Genomic DNA, 24,782 nt, shown 5'->3' on the forward strand with positions numbered 1-24,782 from the left:
AAGGGAAAAACAGAAAACGTGGAATTGTGGGTAATTTTTGAATTGTGGGTAAAAATGGATGGGCGGGCATTGGGGGAATCGATTAAAGTTGGAACGGTGGAAAGGTTTCACCTTCACACAATAATAAAAACTAAAGTCAAGGAATAACATGTGTGAAGGTTTCACCTTCACACAATAACAATGCAATTCCTGAAGAAATTGCGTGTGAAGGTGAAATCTATGAATAATAGGAATTCTTCACTGTTTCACATCAATCCACAATCCACCTCATTCAATCCACCTCATTCAAATGATTAGCTCATTAACAGGAGTTTAAAAATGATCCCTAATCAAACTTTTTCAGTTTTTTTACTGCTTGAAATATGAATAATACAAAGTTGAAAAACTGAAAAAAACTGAATGTATGAATCAAGCTGATTTCACCAAGCCAGATGCTGTACTAGGTGGAAGCAGTAGTGAGAGGTAATGAGACGTCTAATAAAATATCCAAGATGGCCGCCCAGATGGGAGCTGGAGTCTTCGGTGATCTAAGATGGCCGCCCGATGGCATCATGGGAAATGGAGTACTTTGTGTAACTAAAACTATAGGTGTCAAACTCCAGTCCTCGAGGGCTTGTATGCTGCATGTTTTTGAATCACACCATTCACTTAACATTAGGCCTAATGTCACAGATTCACATTATTCCATTACATTATTGGCCCTGCTCATCATCAGCACTTCCTTAAGAATACCACGCTGAACCTGGAAAACTGTATTATTTCCCAAAGTAGTTCTGCAAAAAATCTCGGCGTGATATTTGACTCAACTCTCTCCTTTCGAATACATATTAATAACATGACAAGAACAGCGTTTTTTCACCTCCGCAATATAGCTAAAATTCGCCCTATTCTTTCACTTAACGATGCAGAAACATTAATTCATGCATCTGTTACGTCGCGCCTAGACTATTGTAAGGTTTTGTTTTCTGGACTCCCCATGTCCTACATTAAAAGCCTGCAGTGTGTACAGAATGCAGCAGCGAGACTATTGACAAGGATGAGAAAGTTCGATCATATTACTCCTATTGTAGCTGACCTGCACTGGCTTCCAATACACGTGAGATGTGATTTTAAGGTGCTGTTAATTACTTATAAAATTTAACATGGTTTAGCTCCTTCCTATCTCGTCGACTTAGTATCAATATGTGTTCCGTCCCGACAACTTCGATCACAAAATGCCGGCTTGCTATTGACCCCACGGGCTAAAATGAAGTCCGCGGGATCAAGGGCATTTTCCATTCGCTCGCCAGTACTATGGAATGCCCTACCTATGGAAGTTCGTGCATCCACCTCAGTAGAAATCTTTAAATCCCATCTAAAAACACATTTATATTCAAAAGCATTTAGTTAATTGAGCTTGTCTGCAGCTTTCTTCTTTTTTCCTGCCCCCCCTCTTCCGACCGGGGGAGGGGGCTAGCTAGAAGGTGAGGGTTGAATTGACCGCCTCCATTGGGTCCTGCGCTGGTCGACCATCACGGGTTAGGAGATCGGCCTTCTGCGGTCCACCTGGCTGGAATGTGGGATGGTTCCTGCCCAATGGCTTTGCTTGCTGTCAAGAAATCACTGCACTAAATAGCACAATATGTTTTCTGTAATTTATATTGTTTCTGTATTTGGTACATGCAGCATCCACTTCAACATGTGGGCCTGGAAGGAGGCTCCTCCCACCTGTGGTCTCTTCTGGAGGTTTCTGATTTTCCCCTAATTGGGGTTTTTGAGTTTTTCCTTCCCCTTCTGGGAGCTTTGACAGGGGATGCTGTTGTGTACCTTACACTGAAAAGATGTCTCTGTATGACTTCTTTTCTCGAAAGAGGTCTCCACATGACCTCTTTTCGTCTGTGAAGCCCTTTGAGACTTCGGTGATTTAGGGCTACATAAATAAAATTTGATTGATTGAGTGATAAAATGGAGATGGGGCGCTGCTGACCTCAACTCAGGACGTTGTGAACCAGTGGGAAGAATACTTCGAAGACCTCCTCAATCCCACCAACACGTCTTCCTTTGAGGAAGCAGAGTCTGGAAGCTCCGAGGTGGGAGATTCTATCTCTGGGGTGGAAGTCACGAGGTAGTCAAAAACTCCTTGGCGGCAAGGCTCCAGGGGGTGGATGAGATCCGCCCGGAGTTTTTAAAGGCTCTTGATGTTGTGGGGCTGTCTTGGTTGACACGCCTCCAAAATATCGCGTGGACATCAGAGACAGTGATCCTGGATTGGCAGACAAGGGCGGTGGTCCCCCTTTATAAGAAGATGCACAGGAGCGTGTGTTCCAACTACACTCCTCAGCCTTCCCAGTAAGGTTTATTCAGGCGTGCTGGAGAGGAGGGTCCGTTGGGAAGTCGAATCTTAGATTCAGGGGGAGCATTGTGTTTTTCGTCCTGGCAGTGGAACATTGGACCAGCTCTTCACCCTCGGCAGGATCCTTGAGGATACATAGGGGTTTGCCCAACCAGTCTATATGTTTTTTGTGGACTTGGAGAAGGCTGTGGACTGTGTCCCTCATGGAGCTCGTGGTGGGTGCTTTGGGAGTATCAGGTTCCACACGCCCTGATACAAGCTGTTCAGTCCCTGTATTACCGATGTCAGAGTTTGGTCAACATATCCGGCAGTAAGTCGAATCCGTTTCCAGGGTTGGACTCCACCAAGGCTGCCCTTCACCACCAATTCTATTCATTACTTTTAAGGACAGAATTTCGAGGCACAGACGAAGCGTTGCGGAGGGGTCGGGTTTGGGAACCTTAGCATTGCATCTCTGCTAATTGTGGATGACGTGGTGCTGTTGGCTTCTTCAGGCCATGACCCCCAAGTCTCACTGGAGCGGTTCTCAGTGTTAATCAGCTGTGATGAAGATCAGCACCTCCAAATATGAGACCATGGTCCTCAGTCGGAAAAGGGTGGATGCCCGGAATGAGGTCACAACTGAGGGCAAAATGGAACAGGAGATCGAATGGTGAATTAGTGCAGCGTCCGCTGTGATGCAAGAGAGAGAGACAAGCCAAAAGGCGAAGCTTTCTGTATATCGGTTGATCTATGTTCCTGCTCTCACCTATGGTCATGAGCTGTGGGGTCGTGACTGAAAGAACGAGATCCCGTACACAAGTAGCCAAAATGAGTTTCCTCAGCTGGGTTTCTGGGCTCTGAGAGATCGGGTGAGAAGCTTGGTAATCCGGGAGGGACTCGGTGTTGAGCCGCTGCTCCTCCGCGTTGAGAGGAAGGAGTTGAGGGGGCTTGGGCATCTGATTCCAGGCATGTCCCACGGGGAGGGGGCCCATGGGTCGACCCAAGACATGCTGGAGGGATTATGTCTCTCGGCTAGCCTGAGAGCGCCTGGGTGCCCTCCCAGAGGAGCTGGACGAAGTGGCCGGGGAGAGGGAAGTCTGGGCTTCCCTGCTCAAGCTGCTGCCCTCGCGACCCAACCCCGGACGGATGGATGGATGGATAGATGGATGGATGGATGGATGGATGGATGGATATCAACAGTCAATGGCATGATTAAAATAAATAAAAGTGGACGTGCTGCTTTTTTTTTTAAAGAATGTTTAATGTGTGCTCAATCATAGACGCCAATGATGTGTGGCTTCTGAAAAAGAATATTTAGAATATGTCTATTCTAATAATTTCTTTTTAGTTAATTTAGTTTAGTTTTTAATTTAGTTTTTATTTTTACAAAATTTGTCCAATATATCACTATACATCTTGCTGTATCACAATACATCGCATCACACTTTTAAGACACAATATCCAGCACTAAATTTTAACATTACTAGCTGGCTTTAAAAATTATGCTGAACCATTAGGTAAATAAACAGGTGTATATGTGAAGGGAATCATATATTAGGTTGTTATCATTGTGTGCTTATTTCTTGTCTAGAATAATGTGCATTGTTATCCATGTATGCAGACCTAGTTCATCTCGTCCCAGTCCTTAGATAAAGCTGTTGACGCAGGAAAGTGTGAGCAGGGACCTTGGCCCAGCTGTTGGTGGTGCCCTGCTGGGTCTTTTTGTTATGTCTTGTAACGTGCAATAATTTGCTGAGTGAATAAAAAGCAAGCGGGGACGCTCGAGTGATGACAATGCTGTTGGCAATGCATGAGAATGTACGCCAAGCTTTTCCCTTTGCCGGCAAAGAAAAGTCAATCTTGGCTGGTCTGAGTTACACTTTTGCTTGGCTTAGGCTTGTCTTAGTCTTCTTTTGGACATTTCTCTGACAGTATACCAAATATAACGTGTCCTTTCAAAATACAAATTAAAAAATGTATAGAAATAAACAAACTTTGCTGGGTCAAGTGCTCTTTTGAGCACTACTTGATGGGTAAATTTTAGATTAGCACATAAAATTAGTCGAATGTAGATTGCTGCTCAGTATGGATAATGCATTTTAATTGTCATGCCATCATATTATTCAAACTCTTCTACATCACTGATCCATGTCGTTATTGTCATGATGTGGTTGCCGATAGTGTCTCTGGCAAAACTCCCTGATCCGAGCACATGCTTCCACCATCATCTGCTCTGGAACTGTTACCACGATGCGGAAGAAGTTGGGATACTCAAAAGCCTGTGACAAAAGAAGTTATGAATGTCAAACCACAGCCAAATGTGTGTATTTTTATGATGAAATTATCAAAAACTGCTGGTGGAAACTTACAATGGCAGGCAGACAGAAAACTGACTGCTCGGTTACCAGCCGTTCAGTAAAGTCAACATCATCTTGAAAACCTGGGAAGTGGTCTATGTCAATTCCAACCTGAAAAAAAGACATGTAACTGTCAGATAAGGGAAAAGATTGTGTAATTTCATCATTTCAATGTGTGTTCACCAGCTGGCAACTGGACGCCAGAGCAAGCTCTCAAATTGCACACCGGAATTACAATAGCTGGTGATGATGGGAAATTGAACAAGAAGGTTAATAGTAAGATGATTTTAGGAAAACCCCACAAACTGCTCCACAACAAGGCAGTTATTTGCAGTATAGCCACTGACGTTCACAGTGGTGCACTATGAAGTATTCGATGTGGGTTCAATTTCCACTCAGTGGCAGTGTTACCTGCTTTCTGTGTGTGACATGTGACTAAATGTCAATTTATCCAGGGTGTAGTCTACCATTTTTCTAGTCAGTTGAAATAGGTTCTAGCTCAACCACGATCCTGAGCGGGGTAAGCGGTATAGAGTTACAATTCAAAAGCCGTATCGAAACATCTGGCTGTATAGAGATGTCAATGTTCTTTTTGTTTATTTCTTGCTTGGTTTTGTTTGGTATAATTATTACATCATTTAGGTACATGAGAGAGGTACTCACATATATGAGTTACTGCATATGTAAGCAGAGGTTAGGTCAGGCCTGGTAACCTTCAGGGAACTCCTGGGGCTCGTCCTTTCCACATTTTCCTTCACAACAATTGAGATTCCACCAAGAAGGCCACCAGTTCACTATCTTGGACTGTTTGCCATTGACAGGACCTCGGAGCCACTATATACAGTGGACCCCCCGGTTACGGTGTCCATGGCTTACATTTTTTTTTTCACGTTACTAAGTGAAATACCACGTTTTTTCATCCCTTCTTTACAGCATTTTTCTAGCTTTACGGCATCAACAACAATTACAAAATCCAAACATGGGGGTCAGCGTATGACTGCAAGTCGCACCGCGCTCATATGTCACTACGTGTCACTGCAAAGGGTTATTGCGTCACCAAAATCCTGGTTTCCTATTGGTCGCCGTCACTACTCCTAAGATGTTGGTCTCCTATTGGTGGGCGTCACTAAGATGCTGGTCTGCTATTGGTCATCGTCACAATGTCACTAAAATGCTGACAAGCTAAAGACTTGATTTCGTGTGAGCACTCACAATATCGTTTTTATTTTGCATTTTAGTGCTTGCTTTAATTGGTTAGCCATGGGTCCCAAGATTGTTATTGATGTTAAAGGGAAAAGTAAGAAGATGATTAGTATGGAAACGAAAGTGGAGATAATCAAGAAATACGAACAAGGCTAGGCTAGGTTACCCTCGCTAGGGAATATAGCTGTAACTCGTCACATCTCTCCAAAGGTAAATAAAATGTAATTTTTCCTATATATATTTTTATGTATGTTATTTAATTAGATACATGTATATTATACATACATTTAATAAATTACTATACTATTTTGTTACTAATTCTAATTAAGATTCTAATTCTAATCTTGATGTTTTTACCTGGGGTTTTATACGCATTAGGAAATTACCATAGGTTTTTATCGTCGGCCATATGATTTCTCCTTACGATCCTAACTCCAGAACGGATTAATTTTGTATAGCAGGAGTCCACTGTAGTCGAAAGCGATATCAGCTTGCTGACATTTCTGAGTTCACTATAGACATCCAGCATGAGACTGGCAAGGACAACGACGTCACAGGCTGAATATCCCCTGGTCGCTAGCAAGGTCCCGTTCACCTGGAGATTGATTATGCTGTTGTGCCCATCTGGCATTCAGGACACCTGGCAACCACATCTCCTGCTGCCGTTAGCTGATGGTGCCACTACTTTGACAGCAACCACAACCTTTCCTACCCATTTGTGAAGGCCTCCACTAAGCTGATGGAGGCAAAGTTAGTCTGATTGGGCTAGCAACCTAGCGGAGTACTCATTTACAAAGATTTACATGATTCAAATACTAAAACAGCATTACAGGGCAGTGGTGGGACGTCAGGGCCAGCAAGGCCTTCTCAGCTCTCCTTATATAACCTGACATAATCATAACTATAATAAACTTAAAAAATATATATAAAAACTATGAAAGTCAATTTAATTTTGAAATTGTATATATATATATATATATATATATATATATATATATATATATATATATATATATATATATATATATAACATTTTAATATTTTTGTACTTATTTTTATTATTTATTTTTTAAAACTATTCTTCATATTCGGTTCATTTCATGTCATACTATATCCATTTGGTTATACTCCTTCAAGTGTTGCAGTTTTAAGTTGGAGTTTTTAGACAATTAGAATTCAGCTAACTTGTGCTACCAGGCTGTATGTAATCTGCTGCTCCCGGAGGCTAGGGCATTTGCTTCAATAGTTGCGGGCTTCCTCGCATGCACAAATGGATTTGTGAACGGGCCCATATACTGTACTGGAGTTAATAGATGGCTGCCATTGCCAATCGAGTCATAAGATTGCCATTTAGAGGTCTCACATTGAACATGACATGAGTGGATGCTCCCTGCAGGAAGGCGGTGTAATACTCAAAAACCAAGTTGGCTTTGATTGATTGTGTTAAAGGCGTAGTGTAGCTATGAGCTAACATGTCCCGACTTGGCCATTTTTCTGACTGGGCTAGCAAGGGCGTGAGCTAGACTGCCGTTTTTCCAGCTGGGAATGCCTTTTGTTTGCAAAGGATCGATTTGGTGTTTGGAGCTACACTGGATTTGAAAACTTCAATTGTTTAACCAAGGCAGCAACAAGACACCAAAGCACGGCTGCACAGGGTTACGCTATGGTGCTTTTAAAAACTTTTGGGAACACCCAAGTAGATACACTCTACATTTCAGTGCCAAGAGGAAGAGACCATGAAGAGGTCAAGAAAAATCGAGAGATATTGAAAAGACTGATCGATTGTGACCGCCGTTTGTTTTGGTGAATTCAAAGCCTTTTCTTTATTTGTTTCATTTTTAATACGTTTGTGCGATTTTATTTTGTTTATATTCAAGTAATAGTAAAGAAAAAAAATGATGTTCTAATTATATTACACTGTATTTGTAATTTAGACAATAAAATTTCGGTGATATTTATTTTAAGTTATTAATTGTTTTAAAGTTTTGACAGCATCACGTATAATGACTAGTTTTAATGCCTGATGTGGGTTTATTGGCATTTAAAAGCTCCGGAAAATATCCTGTGTCGCCAAGTAATGCGTACGTTTGCGCATGAGGGGTATTTATTCGAGAGTCTGACATCACAGAAGGCGTATGTGTGAAAGTCACTGACTTGTGATACTCACCATCAAGTACATGGCTCCTGAGGGCATGATGGGATTCAAACCAGGCACAGTGGACAGCTCATTAAAACAAATTTCAGCATTGGACTGTGGAAGAAAAAGTTACATATTTTACATCCTAGTGAGTGGAATGTCAGCCCCAACATCGTCAGAAATGTAAACATACATTATATTTAAAATCCAACTCAAAACAGTTACTTGACAATCAAAAATATTAAAGCCAATATGGCCTATTTCTCCCACCACCCTGCTGGCATCTTGCTTTGAGAAGGTTTCCATGTTTTATAAGTACAGTGGGCGCCCGGTTTATGAACTCCCTGTTTTACGAATTTTTCATCTTATGAACGTGGACTGCAGCGTTTTTTGTCCCCCTCTTACGCACAAACCTTTCGTCTAACGGACAATGCGACATGCCGGTCAGTGTGTCCGCACTATTTTTTTCACTGAGTCACGGTCTCAGTCACCGAGATGCCGATATGCTATTGGTCGATTAAGGTCACAGTCACAGTCTCAGTCACGATATGCTATTGGTCGATTAAGGTCACAGTCACGGTCTCAGTCACGGAGATGCAGATATGCTATTGGTCGGCGTCACATCAGTCACAGAAATGCCGATATGCTATTGGCCGAACGCCTTCCTCTAGCTTGATGGCACAGCTGGTCGGTGTGTTGTGAAGACTTTGCAAACTTTATCTGTTAGACATGGCTTCTAAAATTGCAAGTGGCAGTAAAGGAAGAAGTAAGAGGATGATGACAATAAATACGAAGCAGGAGATAATAAAAAAATACAAAGGAGGCGCACGCATAGTTAACCTTGCTAGTGAGTATGGCCGTAACCGCTCGGCAATCTTCTAAGGGCAAGACTTTCCTTGCCAGGGGACGGACCTTGGTCAACAACAAAATGGAGAGGCTTCTTCTATGATGGATTAGAGAGAAGGAAATCGCCGGTGATATGTTCTCGTTTGAGAAAAGTTCTCGTTTAAGAAAATAAATAAATGAATTCTGCGTGTTCGTCTCTGCTCCCCTCCGCCTCCAACCAGCTCAAGTCACGTCGCCCCAAAGGTAAATGTCATTTTTTCTTTGTATATTTATTTTATTTAATTTAACTGTACAGTAGATTATGTGAATGAATTTTAACATGTGTATAAAGTCGTTATGTTTTTACCTAAGGTTTTTGCACGTGTTGCACGCATTCACTAAGTATCATAGGTTTGGATTGTCCGTCATACGAGCAATTTGAGTTACGAGCATAGCCGCTGAACGTATTAAGTTCGTAACACGGGGGCCCACTGTATATGTCTTAATGGTCTTGTTTCTAATGCACAATTTGGCTAATTCTGGCATATTTATAGGTACCATTTTTGATTAAATCAAAGATTATGATGTAGTGTATCATAGAATGGAACCTCTAAAATTGATTTAATATTTGGACGTTTAATAATTCCTGAACTAATATTCTTTCAAAAAGATTAATTCTAATTTGAATCGTCCCTACCAGATTCGTACATGTCCTTCTATTTCTATCCATTGCACGCGTGTGTGTGTGTACGTGCGTGTGTGTGCGTGTGTGTGTGAGTTGCGAGAAAGAAAAGAGGACAAAAGTGCCAGAAACGAACAGGAGAAAGAGCAGATTAGCCTGGATGAAAAAAAACTTGTCATGTGTCTGTTTGCTCTGTGCCTAGGCAGTGTTCAATTGTGCAACGAGGGGGCGGGGTCACCAGCCTTGCACACCTGTTCCCCATCACCCATCAGGGTCTTCTTAAGGCTGGTCGCTACAGGAGAGTGACGCTGGGTTATTCCTTCGCCATACTCCCTGCGCCCAGTGAACTCTCCTGCCTCGCGTCCTTCTTGCTTGTGATCTTTTTGTTGGTACTTTTACCTAGTTGTATTTTTGCTCGCTTAATGTTTTCTGTTGTTACTTTGTTCCTAGTCGTTCTCCTGTAGCCGCTGCCCCCTCGTTGCCTTACTCCTCAGTTGGACTGATCCCACCTAGACCTTCTCATCTCTCCCTTATTTCGTACTTTGTGACTTTTGTTTGTACTTTCCCGTTCCCTTTTTGGACGCCCGTATTTTCCATGCCTGACGTGCGCCTTCTGTTGTAATAAACTCTTTGAACCCAACCCCTCGGTTGTCGGTCGTATCCTGTTCGGGCTCGGGGTCCCCCGTGACAAAACTTTGACGATTGTAACCTGTGGATACCGCTTACTGATTACGAAGGATGAAAAATACACTTCTTAATGTGTCTTTTTTTATGTAGCATTCCTGTCATTCATTGGTCTGTTGGCAAAACTGGCGTCCATCGGCAACGAACCGGCGGACAGTCCGTCATTGTTGATGGACTGCCGCCTCTGGAAAGATCTGCTCACCGCCGTGTGCCCAAGTCATTTCCAGATGGCCTGTTCAGTTTTTTTTTTCTTCAATATCTACAAATTTTTGGAGATTATATAAGATTGTGCAACCTGGGTGTTAAATTTTGGAATTTCACCTGTGCTAAATTGTAACCATGTTAAAAATTCTTCCTTACCTTAAGGAATCGAATGGTGTCGTCATAGAAACCTGGACGTGTGCTGTTGAGGATTCCCTCTAGTGCACCCTGGACAATTGTGCAAGGTCCAAGAATACGTTGGCAAAGCTTGACAAGGCCATGTCGAATCTGCAGATGTTACACAGTTGAAAATGTGACTTTTTAAATTTTCTTCAGTGTACAGATACAACTGCAATACAAAGTAAATTCACATTCTATATACTGTTCATAAGTCACTATCAGCCTCTGCCTTTCTGCCATGGAGTACAGTATTTTACTCCACTGCAGTACAAAAGCTGTAGTGTTGGCGCTTCATCTTTCACGCCCTCAGTGTTTTTTTTTTTCATTGAAAAGAAAAAAAATTATCGTAGAGAAGTGCTGTGAATGTTTCCTCCATGCCAAACAGACAAGTTGATTGTAAATGCACATGCCACGGGCTCTCCGACGCCCACGCAGATGGAGCCTGTAGCTGACCAATCATGACAACAGGGAAGCAGAGTTTCCACTAGAAAGTCCAATTTATTACAACTTGTAACATCCTCTCAACACTTTGTTGACAATTAGTCAATCAACCCACACTCTACAAGACAAGTGATTGGCTCCCGGCGCGACATTGACCAATGAAGGGAGTTGTAACCCACTAACCCACTCTATCTTCTGACCACCCATGGTGATAAAAAGGTTGGGGAGTAGATTACAGGCAGCACATTCTCCCTGAGTATTCATTGCACTTCTGTAAAAAAAAAAAAAAAAAAAAAAAACAGAACCCCCTTTGACCAGATTTGGTCATTTTGCGACATATACTATGCAAGCACCTTTCTGTGATAAATTTACATTTGAAATTAATAGGTTCTGCCACACAAAAGTGATGCTTGTCTATGTTTATGCTCTTATTATTGGGGCACCCATATGTTTTGCATTGCATGTTTATAACATTGACTTACCTACACTACATCACGGTTTTACCTACAGGAGCAAATATGGCTGTGGCCACACGGTTTTACCCACAGGAGCAAATATGGCTGTGGCCATGGCGTGGCGTCTACAACCTAAAATGTTCATAGGCTCGCTTGCTGTAATAAAGCCAGTGTAACCAAAACACAATTTGGATGCCATTTTTACCATTTTAAACATTGGTATGTTTGGAATTTGGTGATGTCATCGCTAAGAATTGCTGGTCTAGCAGATAGCTTACGAAAGATTTTCGCGAAAACGTTCCGTAAAAGTGACCATTTTCATTTTCTACTATAATTGATGAGGGGTAAATGGGGCAAGAAAATGGGTAAAAGAGATGGAAGTGTTAAAGCTACTAATGAAGAAAGAAAAAGGACAGAATATACACCAGTGCCTCAAGACGGTAGCTTTGCTACTGCAAACGAAGCTATGAGCTTCCCTGATACCACATCCATAAGAACTAAGGGAATTTCAGAAAGATTTTCAAGCCTTTAAATTGGAGCGAACCAGAGGATAAGTTCACAACATGGAGCAGGTGCTAGCCAAAATTCTAGGAGCCATGACTGAACAGGAAAACAAACTTTTATTGATCAAGGAAGTAGAGCTCGGAAGGTGAATTTGAAACTGCACAATGTCTGCAAAGGGGCTGAGACCGGATCCAGGAAGATGGATTATGTGGAGAAACCTTTCCAAAACAGCTCGGATATCCTGAGTACAACTCCCTGCGTCGAGGGAGCACATAGAGCACTAAGCCATTCAAGCCATCAGAGAACAGAGAGGACAAGCCATGTACCATAAAAGATACTTTGGGATGCACTTAAGGCAGTACTAAGAGGGAAAATTATAGCAATAACTGCATCGAAAAAAAAAGAAACAATGAGAAACGGATCATTAGAGGACTTATAAGACAAACTAAAATAATTGGAAAAGGAACATCAATTATCAATAGTGTGAAATATTACTGAATAAAATAGAATGATTAGAAATAAAATAAATAATCTAAAACAGTGCTTTCAAATAGAGGGGTGGGCCCCCTGGAGGGGAGCGAGGTGATGCCAGGGGGAGCGTGGATGATCCCGGGAAAAAGGCTTTGTTTTTGTCATTTGGAATGTAATTGCAATATAGTAATAATCTTCATCATTTTCTTTTAGTTCCAGGCACTTGTGTACTTTTTTTCCATTTTAGACTAAGCTGTAACTCGTATAAACGCGATAAAAATAAATAACAGTTGGTGAAAGTTGATTTATATTACGTTTCTGTTGTTAATGTTAAAAACGATACATGTGTAGGTATACTTAAACAATTTTCATCAATAATAATCTTATATATCTTATATAGTCAGTGCATCGACTGGGGGGTGGGGGGCAAAATGCTTTCTCTTTTCTAGGGGGGGCCTGGCAAAATATAGTTGAGAAACACTGCTCTAACAACCCAAAACATTCAGAAAAAGTAATATTTTTCAAAGAAAATATGAAAGTGGGTCAAAATTGATTAAAATATGAAAAATGAACAATATTTCAGAACGTATGGTGACGAAAGTTAAAGACCCCAAAACACAAAAGATAAGAACAATTTACAAGAAATTCATAAAGCATTTGTGTAATTTTATAAGTCATTGCATGAAAGAGTCCAGGGAAGAATATAATCAAGTAGACATCTTATTAAACTTTTGAATCTGCCAGTTATAACTGAGGAACAGAATGAAAAATGGACATCAGACATATCGAAAGTGGAATTAAAAAAGGGGGAATTGGTCATTTAAAGTCAAATACATAACCTGGCATGGAAGGCTATACAGAAGCATGGTATAAGGAACTGAAAACAGCTGATTCCAATACTACTAACTACTGGCTCTTGAAAAAGGCACAAATACCACACAGGTGGAAGGAAGTAATTATTACAGTAATACCAAAGGAAGGAAAGGTTAAAATTGAGTATATTTCATATAGACCTATTTCAACTAATAACATAGACTTTAGATTGTTCCTTCTGTGGGCAGTCATCTTAACGTGGTGGAGGAGTTTGGGTGTCCCAATGATCCAAGGAGCTAAGTAACTCAGATTCAGGAGGAGCAGTGTGGTTTTTGTCCCGGCCGTGGAACAGTGGACCAGCTCTTCCCCTTCGGCAGGGCATTCGACCACGTCCCTCAGGGAGGTCTGTGGGGGGTGCTTCTGTGGGGAGTACGGCATTATGTCGAATCTGATTCCAGTGGGGGTTGGACTCCGCCAAGGCTGCCTTTTGTCCCCAATTTTGTTCTTTACTTTCATGGATAGAATTTTGAGATACAGCCAAAGCGTTGAGGTGTTCGGTTTGGAAGCCTCAGCATTGCATCTCTGCTATTTGGGGATGATGTGGTGCTGTTGGCTTCCTCAGGCCATGACCTCCAACCCTCACTGCAGCGATTCATAGCTAAGTGTGAAGCAGCTGGGATGAAAGTATCTGAGACCATGGTCCTCATTCAGAAAAGGGCTGCCCCAAGTGGAGGAGTTCAAATATCTTGGGGTCCTGTTCACGAGTAGGGGCAGGATGGAACAAGAGCCTGACAGGCGGATCGATGCAGCGTTTGCTTTAAATAGTTATCTTATCAAAGCTATATTTATTTCAGACTCAGATCCGATACAGATTGATTAAACTCGACTTAATAATTGGGATAAATATTGAAGGAACATAAGAGTTTGAGCTTAAAGTAGTTCATTAGATGTTGCTACATCTTGTGTATGAGAGTGTGAAACTGTAAAGTGCTGGGCGTGTGACTGGTGGAGCAAGACAGAATGTGTATTGCAAGGGGGTGCAAGAGTGGAATTTTGCAGAACAAGCGGTGGTGGTCGCAAGAAAGATGCAGTGACGAGATAACCCCGAGTCAGCTGTTGGAAAACTACTACCAGGAGGAGCAAGCAAGTGATTCCGCAGGGGAAGAAAGATCAATGAGAGCAAGCTAAAGTTAACTGCAGTATACACATAGCCAATAGAATAATGCCAGGATACCTTTATTGCTGTGCCATTTGCATATTGTGTAGTATAACTCATGGCTGGGCAACTCGGATGTGGAGTACACCTGCTGGTGGCAACAGAGGCATACAGAGCTGTATTGAGAGGGACCCGAGACCCAGGTGCTGTGTGTTAGGAATAAATCCACTCGTGTGTGAAAATGCCGGCTTCCTGATACCTTTCTATTGCAGAACGAGCGCGCAAATTGTTGGATGAGTGGCAGTTGGGTAAGGTCACAAATTTGAGTCAGATTACTAACTTGAGTTTATGTTGATTTAGAAATAAAATTCCAACAATATAAATACATCGGCAGCTCAGTGGAGCAGCGAATCGCAAGTCCGCCTCACAGTATAAAGGTCCCAAGTTCAAATTCAACTGGCTCCAGCCTTCCCGCGTGGAGTTTGCGTGTTCTCCCCGAGCCCGCGTGGGTTCTTCGGCATCCTGCCACACTCATAAAATATGCATGGCAAGTGTAGTGGACATACTAAATTGTCCTTAGGTGTGATTAGGTGTGTGAATGGTTGTTCGTTTCTGTGTGCCCTATGATTGGCTGACAACCAGTTGCGGGTGTCCCCTGTCTACTACTTGAAGGCAGCTGGGATAGGCAAGAGCATGCCCACGACCCTTGTGAGGATAAGCGGCTAAAGAAAATGGATGGATGAATGGATGAATATAAAACATCCGCTCACAAAGCAATAAAATGCAAACTGTATAACTGAAAATAAATATTATATCATGGAATTGACCGTATTATTATGTAGTCATTGTAGGTTATCGGTTCAGACAGTGTGTCTACCTGCCACTGACAGATATACAGTAATCCCTCGTTTATCGCGGGGATTACGTTCCAAAAATAACACGCGCAAAGTGAAAACCGTGAAGTAGCCAGCTTTATTTTTTACAACGCAATACTAAACTATAGAATAAAACCAAAAATCAAAACCAAAAATCAAAACCTGTTTTAAAGCCCCAAACTTGTTTAAAACAATCATTTTAATATGGTAACACAAAGTTGGAAACATTGTCACTCACGTATTTCACAGTCCCAGCTATGCCCCTTCTTCCTGAACCCGCACATAGTTATGAGTAGTTGTTTGAGTTCTTTCTTTTTCTGAGCAAGAAGATTTTTATTAACGGATATGCCCGGACATCGAATTAAAGTGAAGCCTCTAATATCATAATATCATATCAGAATATCACAATACGCTTGAAATTTCAATTTATTACAAAAGAAATCTAGGTAAAAATCAGATTGGAAGCTGTGCGTTTCTTCTTGGCATGCCTACGAGTCACGTGATTGGCTCACAGAGACCAAGCTGTCAATCAATGTGCTTACTAGCACATTTGTGTGTGTGCTGAGCTGAGCACACACAGGAGAGACACAGGAGAGACGAAAGCAAGCTTTTGGATCCTCTTGCCTTTTGTAATAAATTGACAAGTGAAAAACCAATGCAGTACAGCGTCAATATTTTATTTTGAGACAACAGTAAAGCCCCTGAGCCAATCAGGATTTAGAGCACAATGCGCTGTAAAAAAATATCCACACTATAAAAAATCCTTGAAGCAGCGAACCCGTGAAAGATGAACCGCGATACAGCGAGGGATTACTCTACAAGATTTTCTAATGAACCTCAGATCCAAAGATGTTGTTCCTGTCATGAATGAGGATCCATCCCATCCTCCAACCAGGTACCAGCCAGCGCTTAGCCAGGCCCCCACAGGAAAGGATTGGTACATCACTGCTGAGAGAAGCCAGGGAGGGGCAGTCACAACCTGGGAACACCTACGAAAAAAAAAACATTCAGTATTAATTCAGTTTTGCATTTGTGCATGGAAGTCGGTTTTTCAAACAAACACAGAAAGACAAATATTCTGTGAATCTTTTGCATGTAGGATGGTATTAGCGCTGAATTATATTCAAGTTAGAATGGTATTCCCTGATTGGCATTTTGCCTGTCGCACCTCCTCCAGTGCACTTTAGGTGCGATGCAAGGTCGTCAGCTGGTACCACCCTTCTCTGATGTTTCGCCTCCAAGCCAGTACATCTCCAAGTGGGAGGGCAAAAGGCATCTAGAGACGTCTCGCTACCAATCCCTGCATCTGACCCTACTGGGGTGTCTGACCCCATCTACTGTCCTTCCTCTGAACTACAACCACGTAGGATGGTATTAGCACTGAAGTTTCATTTTGTTGTGACTTCTCCTTTCGCCTCTGTAGCCACAACCATGTAGGATGGTATAAGCACTGAAGTTTTATTTTGTTGTTACTTTTCCTTTTGGCTTTTTCCTTCATTTTGTTGTAGCAATGAATTTCGGTTACCTTACTAATTTTGCCAATTCAATATTTTAACAAAATTACAGATTAAATTTTGATTGTTTTTGTCGTTGTATTGTTTTATTGATTTTATTGATTTTATTTCATTAAGTATATTCACCACCAGGTGGTGATCGGTTGACAGCTCCGCCCCTCTCTTCACCCGAGTGTCCAAAACATGTGGCCACAAATCCGATGATACAACCACAAAGTCGATCATCGAATTGCGGATTAGAGTGTCTTGGTGCCAAGTGCATATATGGACACCCCTGCGTTTGAATTTGGTGTTTGTTATAGACAATCTGTGACAAGCACAGAAGTCTAATTACAAAGCACCACTCGGGTTCAGATGGGGGGGGGGGGGCATTCCTCCCAATCACGCCTTTCCAGGTCTCACTGTCATTGCCCACGTGAGCATTGAAGTCCCCCAGCAGTCCACGGAGGGAGCGCTCTAAAGCACACCCTCCAAAGACTCCAAAAAGGATGGGTACTCTGAACTGCTGTTTGGTGTAGAGGCACAAAAAATAGTCAGGACCCGTCCCCCCACCCAAAGGCGCAGGGAGGCTACCCTCTCGTCCACTGGGGTAAACCCCAATGTACAGGCGCTGAGTTGGGGGGGGCAATAAGAAGCTGCTCTGTACCTCTCACCGTGGGCAACTCCAGAGTGGAAGAGAGTCCAACCGCTCCTGAGAGGACTGGTACCAGAGCCCAAGCTGTGTGTGGAGGCGAGTCCGAATATATCTAGTCGGAACTTCTCGGCCTCGCACACCAGCTCATGCTCCTTCCCCACCAGAGGGTAACATTCTATGTCAGAGCTAGCTTCTGTAGCTGGGGATCGGTGCGCCAAGGTCCTCGTCTTTGTCGCCGCCCAGCTCACTTCGCACCCGACCCCTATGGTCCCTCCCACAGGTGGTGAGCCCATGGGCGGAGGGACCAACATCATCCCATCTGAGCCTGGCCGAGCCTGTGGGTGCAGGCCCGGCCACCAGGGGCTCGCCAACAAGCCCTACCTCCAGGCTTGGTTCCAGAGGGGGGCCCGGTGACCTGTGTACGGGCGAGGGAAACTCGAATCCATTTATCTTATTCGCCGTAAGGGGCCTATGAGCCGTGTTTAGTCTAGAACCTCACTTAGGACCTGTTTGTCATGGGTGACCCTACCATGGGCATAAAGCCCCCGACAATTTAGCTCCTTGGATCACTGGAACACGCAAACCCCTCCACCACATTAAGGTGACGACTCACGGAGAGGAAAAAAGTCAGGAGGAGTTTCAACTCCCACCTCTGGCAGAATTTCTTCCACGTCCCGGGGGAGGCGGAGGACATTGAGTCTGGTGGACCATATTTCGCGCTTCCATTGTCGAGGCGGCTCATGGGAGTTGTGGCCGTAAGGTCGTCCGTGCCTGTCGTGGGAGCAATCCCCGAACCTGGTGGTGGACACTAGTGGTAAGGGATGCCGCCAAGCTGAAGTAAGAGTCCTATTGGGCCTTTTTGGCCTGTGGGACTCCACATGCAGCTGACAGGTACCGGCTGGCCAAGCGGCGTGCAGCTTTGGTGGTCGCCAAGGCAAAAATTCAGGTGCCTTGAGGAAATTCTGGTCCACCATCCGGCGTCTCAGGAGGGGGAAGAGGTGCACCATTAACACAGTGTACAGTGGAGATGGGGCACTGCTGACCTCAACTCGGGACGTTGTGAACCTGTGGGCAGAATACGTCGAAGACTTCCTCAAATCCCACTGACACGTCTTCCTCTGAGGAAGGAAGACTTTGGGCTCCAAGGTGCTCTCTCCCATCTCTGTGGCCGAAGTCACCGAGGTGGTCAAAAACCTCCCTGGTGGCAAGGCACCCGGGGTGGTTGAGATTCGCGTGGAATTCCTGAAGGCTTTGGATGTTGTAGAGCTGTCTTGGCTGACACGCCTCTGCAACATCACGTGGACATCTGGGACAGTGGCCCAGGATTGGCAGACTGGGGTGGTGGTCCACCTTTTTAAGAAGGGGGGGTGTGTTCCAACTGCAGAGGAATCACACTCCTCAGCCTCCCCGGAAGGTCTATTCAGGGGTACTGGAGAGGATGGCCCGTCAGAAAGTCCAATCTTAGATTCAGAAGGAGCAGTGTGGTTTCGTCCCAGCTGTGGAACAGTGGACCAGCTATACACCCTCCGCAGGATCCTCGAGGGTACATGGGAGTTCGCCCAACCAATGTACATGTGCTTTGTGGACTTGGAGAAGGCGTTCGACAGTGTCCCTCGGGATCTCTGTGGGGGGTGCTCCGGGAGTATGGGGTACTGGACGCCCTGATATGGGCTTTTTGGTAATAACTTGGTCCGCATTTCCGGCAGTAAGTCGAATTCGTTTCCGGTGAGGGTTGGACTCCGCCAAGGCTGCCCTTTGTCACTGATTGTGTTCATTACCTTTATGGACAGAATTTCTAGGCACAGCTGAAGCGTTGAGGGGGTCCGGTTTGGGAGCCTCAGCATTGCATCTTTGCTTTTTGCGGATAATGTGGTGCTGTTGGCTTCTTCAGGCCTGACCTCCAACTCTCACTGGAGCGGTTCGCAGCCGAGTGTGAAGCGGCCGGGATGAAGATCAGCACCTCCAAATCTGAGACCATAGTCCTCAATCAGAAAAGGGTGGAATGCCTTCTCCGGGTTGGGGATGAGGTCCTCCCCCAAGTGGAGAAGCTCAAGTGTAGTGGGGTCTTGTTCACGAGTGAGGGTAGGATGGAACATTAGATTGACAGGTGGATCTGTGTGGCATCTGCTGTAATGTGGACTCTGCACCAATCTGTCATGGTGAAGAAAGAGCTGAGCTGAAAGGCGAAGCTCTCTATTTACCAGTCCATCTACGTTCCTGCTCCGACGCTGTGGGGAGTATGTCCCTCGGCTGGCCTGGGAGCGCCTGGGGATCCTTCTGGGGGAGCTGGATGAAGTGGCAGAGGGAAGTCTGGGCTTCCTTGCTCAAGCTGCTGGCCCCACGACCCGACCCGGGAACACAGCGGTAGAAGATGGATGGATGGATGGATGGATGGATGGATGGATGGATGGATGGATGGATAAGTATATTTTTCTCACAATCAACATAAAAATAAAAACAATTCCATTAACACAAAATAAATGTAATAGCAGTTGGTAATGTTTGCTCCGGTAATTGAACTGAGGGTCATCAGATTGGAAGCACAATGTGGGAAAGTTAATGTATCAACATGATTTATAAGCTGCATTATATTTGAAGGTATATTATATTGTATTATGATTGACATCAATCATTAAAACACATTGAAGGTGAACGCACTATCAATCTGAATCATTAACAGTCTTTGAAGTACAAGTAATGAAGGAAATTTGAAGTCTTTGAAGCTTAGAATATCATTAGTTGTGCTCTAGCACCACCTGCTGATTCAAATGTCATCACAGTACTGTACAATATTTATTTTCTTCCCCATCTGTTACGTGCAGTTGAAATAATTAAAACAAAAATCCATTACAATGCATCAAGTTACATTATATATATATATATATATATATATATATATATATATATATATTTATATATATATATATATATATATATATATATATATATATATATATATATATATATATATATATATATATAAAGAGAGAGAGAGAGAGAGAGAGAGACATACCCCAAGCGACTTGCAGCTGTAATTGCAGCAAAAGGTGGCGCTACAAAGTATTAACTCAATGGGGCTGAATGATTTTGCACGCCCAATTTTTTTTCGTTTTTTATTTGTTAAAAAAGTTTAAAATATCCAATAAAGTGTGTTCCACTACATGATTGTGTCCCACATGTTGATTCTTTGCAAGAAATTACAGTTTTATATCTTTATCTTTGAAGCCTGAAATTTGGCAAAAGGTCACAAAGTTCAAGGGGGCCAAATAATTTCACAAGCCAATGTGAACACACTTTATTGGATATTTTAAACTTTTTTAACAAATAAAAAATGAAAAAAAATTGGGCGTGCAAAATCATTCAGCCCCATTGAGTTAATACTTTGTAGCGCCACCTTTTGCTGCAATTACAGCTGCAAGTCGCTTGGGGTATGTCTCTATCAGTTTTGCACATGGAGAAACTGATATTTTTGCCCATTCTTCCTTGCAAAGCAGCTCGAGCTCAGTGAGGTTGGATGGAGAGTGTTTGTGAACAGCACTTTTCAGTTCTTTCCACAGATTCTCAATTGGATTGAGGTCTGGACTTTGACTTGGCCATTCTAACACCTTGGTATGTTTTTTGGTGAACCATTCCATTGTAGCTTTTGCTTTGTGTTTTGGATCATTGTCTTGTTGGAAGACAAATCTCCATCCCAGTCTCAGGTTTTTTGCGAACTCCATCAGGTTTTCTTCCAGAATGGTCCTGTATTTGGCTCCATCCATCTTCCCATCAATTTTAACCATCTTCCCTGTTCCTGCTGAAGAAAAGCAGGCCCAAACCATGATGCTGCCACCACCATGTTTGACAGTGGGGATGGTGTGTTGAGGATGATGAGCTGTGCTGCTTTTACGGCAAACATAACATCTTGCATTGTTGCCAAAAAGTTCGATTTTGGTCTCATCTGACCAGAGCACCTTCTTCCACATGTTTGGTCTGTCTCCCAGGTGGCTTGGGACAGACTTTAAACGACACTTTTTATGGGTATCTTTAAGAAATGGCTTCCTTCTTGCCACTCTTCCATAAAGGTCAGATTTGTGCAGTATACAACTGATTGTTGTCCGATGGACAGATTTTCCCACCTCAGCTGTAGACCTCTGCAGTTCATCCAAAGTGATCATGGGCCTCTTGGCTGCATCTCTGATCAGTCTTCTCCTTGTATGAGCTGAAAGTTTAGGGGGACGGCCAGATCTTGGTAGATTCGCAGTGGTCTGATACTCCTTCCATTTCAATATTATTGCTTGCACAGTGCTCCCTGTGATGTTAAAGCTTGGCAAATCTTTTTATATCCAAATCCAGCTTTAAACTTCTCCACAACAGTATCTTGGACCTGCCTGGTGTGTTCCTTGTCTTTATGATGCTCTCTGCACTTTAAACAGACTTCTGAGACTCTCACAGTGCAGGTGCATTTATACAGAGACTTGATTACACACAGGTGGATTCCGTTTATCATCGTTTGTCATTTAGGTCAACACTGAATCATTCCGAGATCCTCATTGAACTTCTGGACAGACTGGAGTTTGCTGCACTGAAAGTAAAGGGGCTGAATGATTTTGCATGCCCAATTTTTCATTTTTTATTTATTAAAAAAGTTTAAAATATCCAATAAAGTGTGTTCCACTTCATGATTGTGTCCCACTTGTTGTTGATTCTTCACAAGAAATTAGTTTTATATCTTTATGTTTGAAGCCTGAAATGTCGCAAAAGGTCACAAAGTTCAAGGGGGCCAAATAATTTCGCAAGCCACTGTATATTAACCCATTTACATTTAAAAAGTATTTATCCTGTATTTTTATCCAACCAAATACCAATAGAGAGCAACTGTTCCGTTGACAAGGAAATAATCTTCAAAGATTATAGCCCACCCTGACTTTAATTCAGTCATATTAGTCAAATGTCACTGGGAGAAACTGGTTAAAAAGAAAATATTAATTATGTGTGTGTTTTTTTTAAGTCATAAACCCACACCTATTCCTCCTTCAACACAATCATTTGTTTGCACCTGCTAGCATGTAAATTTAGTTTAGCAAGGGTGTGGCACGTTCCTGTCACAGTAGGTTTTTCAACTTTGCATGAATAGGTTTACATTAATAAAAGAAGAATTCATCATTTATTTTTTAACTTATCATTCTGATCGCGGTCCAATGGAGAATGCTGTGAAAAAGTAAGTAAATTATTTTTAAAGAAGAAATCTTGTTTTGTTATTTTACTTTGTTTGATAGTTTCCCCACTTTCATGTTAAAGATACTCAAACAAATGCAAATATCAGCCAATTAAACATGCTCACCATTCATTGGATGTGCTGGTGCATGACTTGAAGCTTTTTTTTTTTTTGACAGGGACAATGCAATCAGACATAGTTACAGATTTACAGCTGATGCGATGCATGTGGAGGTTATATCTAATGCTAATTCTAAACTCTGGTGCCAAGGTGGGCTTATTCACAACATTGGAATAGAGTATCCATTGATTTTCTACAGGCACTTATCCTCACTAGGGTTACAGGTCTGCTGGTGCCTATCCCAGCTTTCTGGGAGATACCCTCAACTGGTTGCCGGCCAATCACAGGGCACAGAGGGAACAACCACCCAATCATGCACCCAAACACATCTGAGGACAATTTAGTATGTCCACTACATCTGCACTACATTACATCTTTTTGGAGCGTGGGAGGAAACCGGAGTGTCCGGAGGAAACCCACGCAGGCTCGGGGAGAACATGCAAACTTCACACAGGAAGGTGGAATTGAACTCGGGTCCCTAAACTGTAAGGTGGGTGTGCTAACCACTTTGCCACCAAGTGCCCCTGGAATACAAAATAATACTACTACTCAATTTAAACAGAAATATTCAAAATGTACATAAATATTTGTGGCAAAGCTACACCTTAAACTGGTCACCAAACAATCATAGGGTTGGATTTGCAAGGCAGACCAATAAAAACAAGACAGCAGCAGAAAAACAAATGAACCAAGATGCAAGCAGTCGAATCTAGGCAACCTGCATTACCAACTGAGCCAAGGGGACCCATTCAAGACCAACATGTTTTCATTACTCTGCTGCTGGTGCTGTCAGCAAAACCAGCTGGTCACCAGAAATGCCCTGGTCCTGTTGGACAGCCGGGGCACAGTACCTAAAGCGAATTGCCAAGTGACCAAAGGTTCGTCTGTTCAAATCTTGACTATTTTGTTTGCTACTGCTGCTATTTTGCTCTTCCTGGTGATACCAGTAAAGATTGGCATAAAAAACAATAAAACAATGCTTGTCTATGCTGTTAGTTTTTTTTCTTTCTCTGTTTTGTATTAGGCATATTCTGTTTGAAAGAACCATACCATAGTGACAAAACATCTAGGCGTTGTGCATTATACAATTCCAAAGGGATGATGCATTTGGAGGGCACAAAGTTTATGTTAAAGAACTGGGTAAAAATATTTAGTAGGGGAATGAGCTTTTGATTTTGGTGGTAGTGATAGGTTTTAGGGATTAGTGAAAGAGTAGACTTCAGGTCTGGATCTGCAAAAGTTACGTTAGTCACCGGCCAAGGCCTATCTTGGGCAAGATAATTGATGGTCACTACGCTTTCCGTCGTAGTGCTAGCTGCATTTTTGGTCAGCCACGCGCTTGCTAATTCTCTCTGCAGGCTGGGGACTAGCTCTGCCATTCATGCAGATGAACGGCCAAGCTGGTCCCCACTTGCGACTTGTCTTGGTCGGCCTACCGTGGAAAGCAGTCAACACGGAGTCTACCAATAAAGCTGCAACAGAAAACCAGTTCTGCCGTTCATTCGGTGTGGATAGGTGCACTTCTACATTGTCGCAAGTTTGAGCTGCCGGCTCCGACTTCCCTCCACATCTGCCCTTTTTTCTTAAAAAAAAAAAAAAGTGTTGTTTAATTCTTCTCCCCTCTGCACTCTGTCAGTCCTTGACTTATTACAATATATTTAAAATGCTTCTCTTCCATGGCACTGAAGCAGTGAGCTTTGCAGGGCACATGGGATTTTGTTGTGTACTTGGTCCAGAGCTAAAGCCCTGCTTACAACTGCATGAAGCTTATGCTAAGATGTGCCTCTCCAGGAGCAAGGGAGTAGGGGCGCAGGAAGTGAACAATTTTTGTAAAGACTCGATTCCTATTGTTCACAGTGAAGAGAAATTGAAAAGATTGTTCATTCACATGACTATTTGAGCGAGCTATCACTGTTTGGCCAGTGGATGCTTGCCAAGTCCAGATGCCATCTGGATACAGTAACAAACACATTGTAATGGATACATTAGAAACCATACAGTGGACTCACCATGTTGCTA

At 42.9% G+C, this 24,782-nt stretch overlaps 1 protein-coding gene across 3 annotated transcripts in view; it reads right to left on the bottom strand.

Annotated features, from left to right (window-relative positions):
* Positions 1-4,394: 4,394 nt before the first annotated feature.
* Positions 4,395-24,782, bottom strand: part of tat (tyrosine aminotransferase) — a 27,276-nt gene continuing 6,888 nt past the window's right edge. For all 3 annotated transcript variants that reach the window (XM_088416410.1, XM_088416408.1, XM_088416411.1), the window contains 6 exons: positions 24,773-24,782; positions 16,135-16,287; positions 10,563-10,691; positions 8,042-8,125; positions 4,684-4,782; positions 4,395-4,593 (listed from right to left, as the gene is read on the bottom strand). The exon at positions 24,773-24,782 is cut by the window's right edge and continues 43 nt beyond it. In XM_088416410.1, the coding sequence (XP_088272536.1) occupies positions 4,453-4,593; positions 4,684-4,782; positions 8,042-8,125; positions 10,563-10,691; positions 16,135-16,287; positions 24,773-24,782 (616 nt within the window). In that variant the 3' untranslated portion in view covers positions 4,395-4,452. The remainder of the gene's footprint in view (positions 4,594-4,683; positions 4,783-8,041; positions 8,126-10,562; positions 10,692-16,134; positions 16,288-24,772) is intronic.

The sequence above is a fragment of the Hippichthys cyanospilos genome, chromosome 6 (genome assembly GCF_059441005.1).
Source record: "Hippichthys cyanospilos isolate Australia breed blue-spotted pipefish chromosome 6, RoL_Hcya_1.0, whole genome shotgun sequence".
NCBI lineage: Eukaryota > Metazoa > Chordata > Actinopteri > Syngnathiformes > Syngnathidae > Hippichthys > Hippichthys cyanospilos.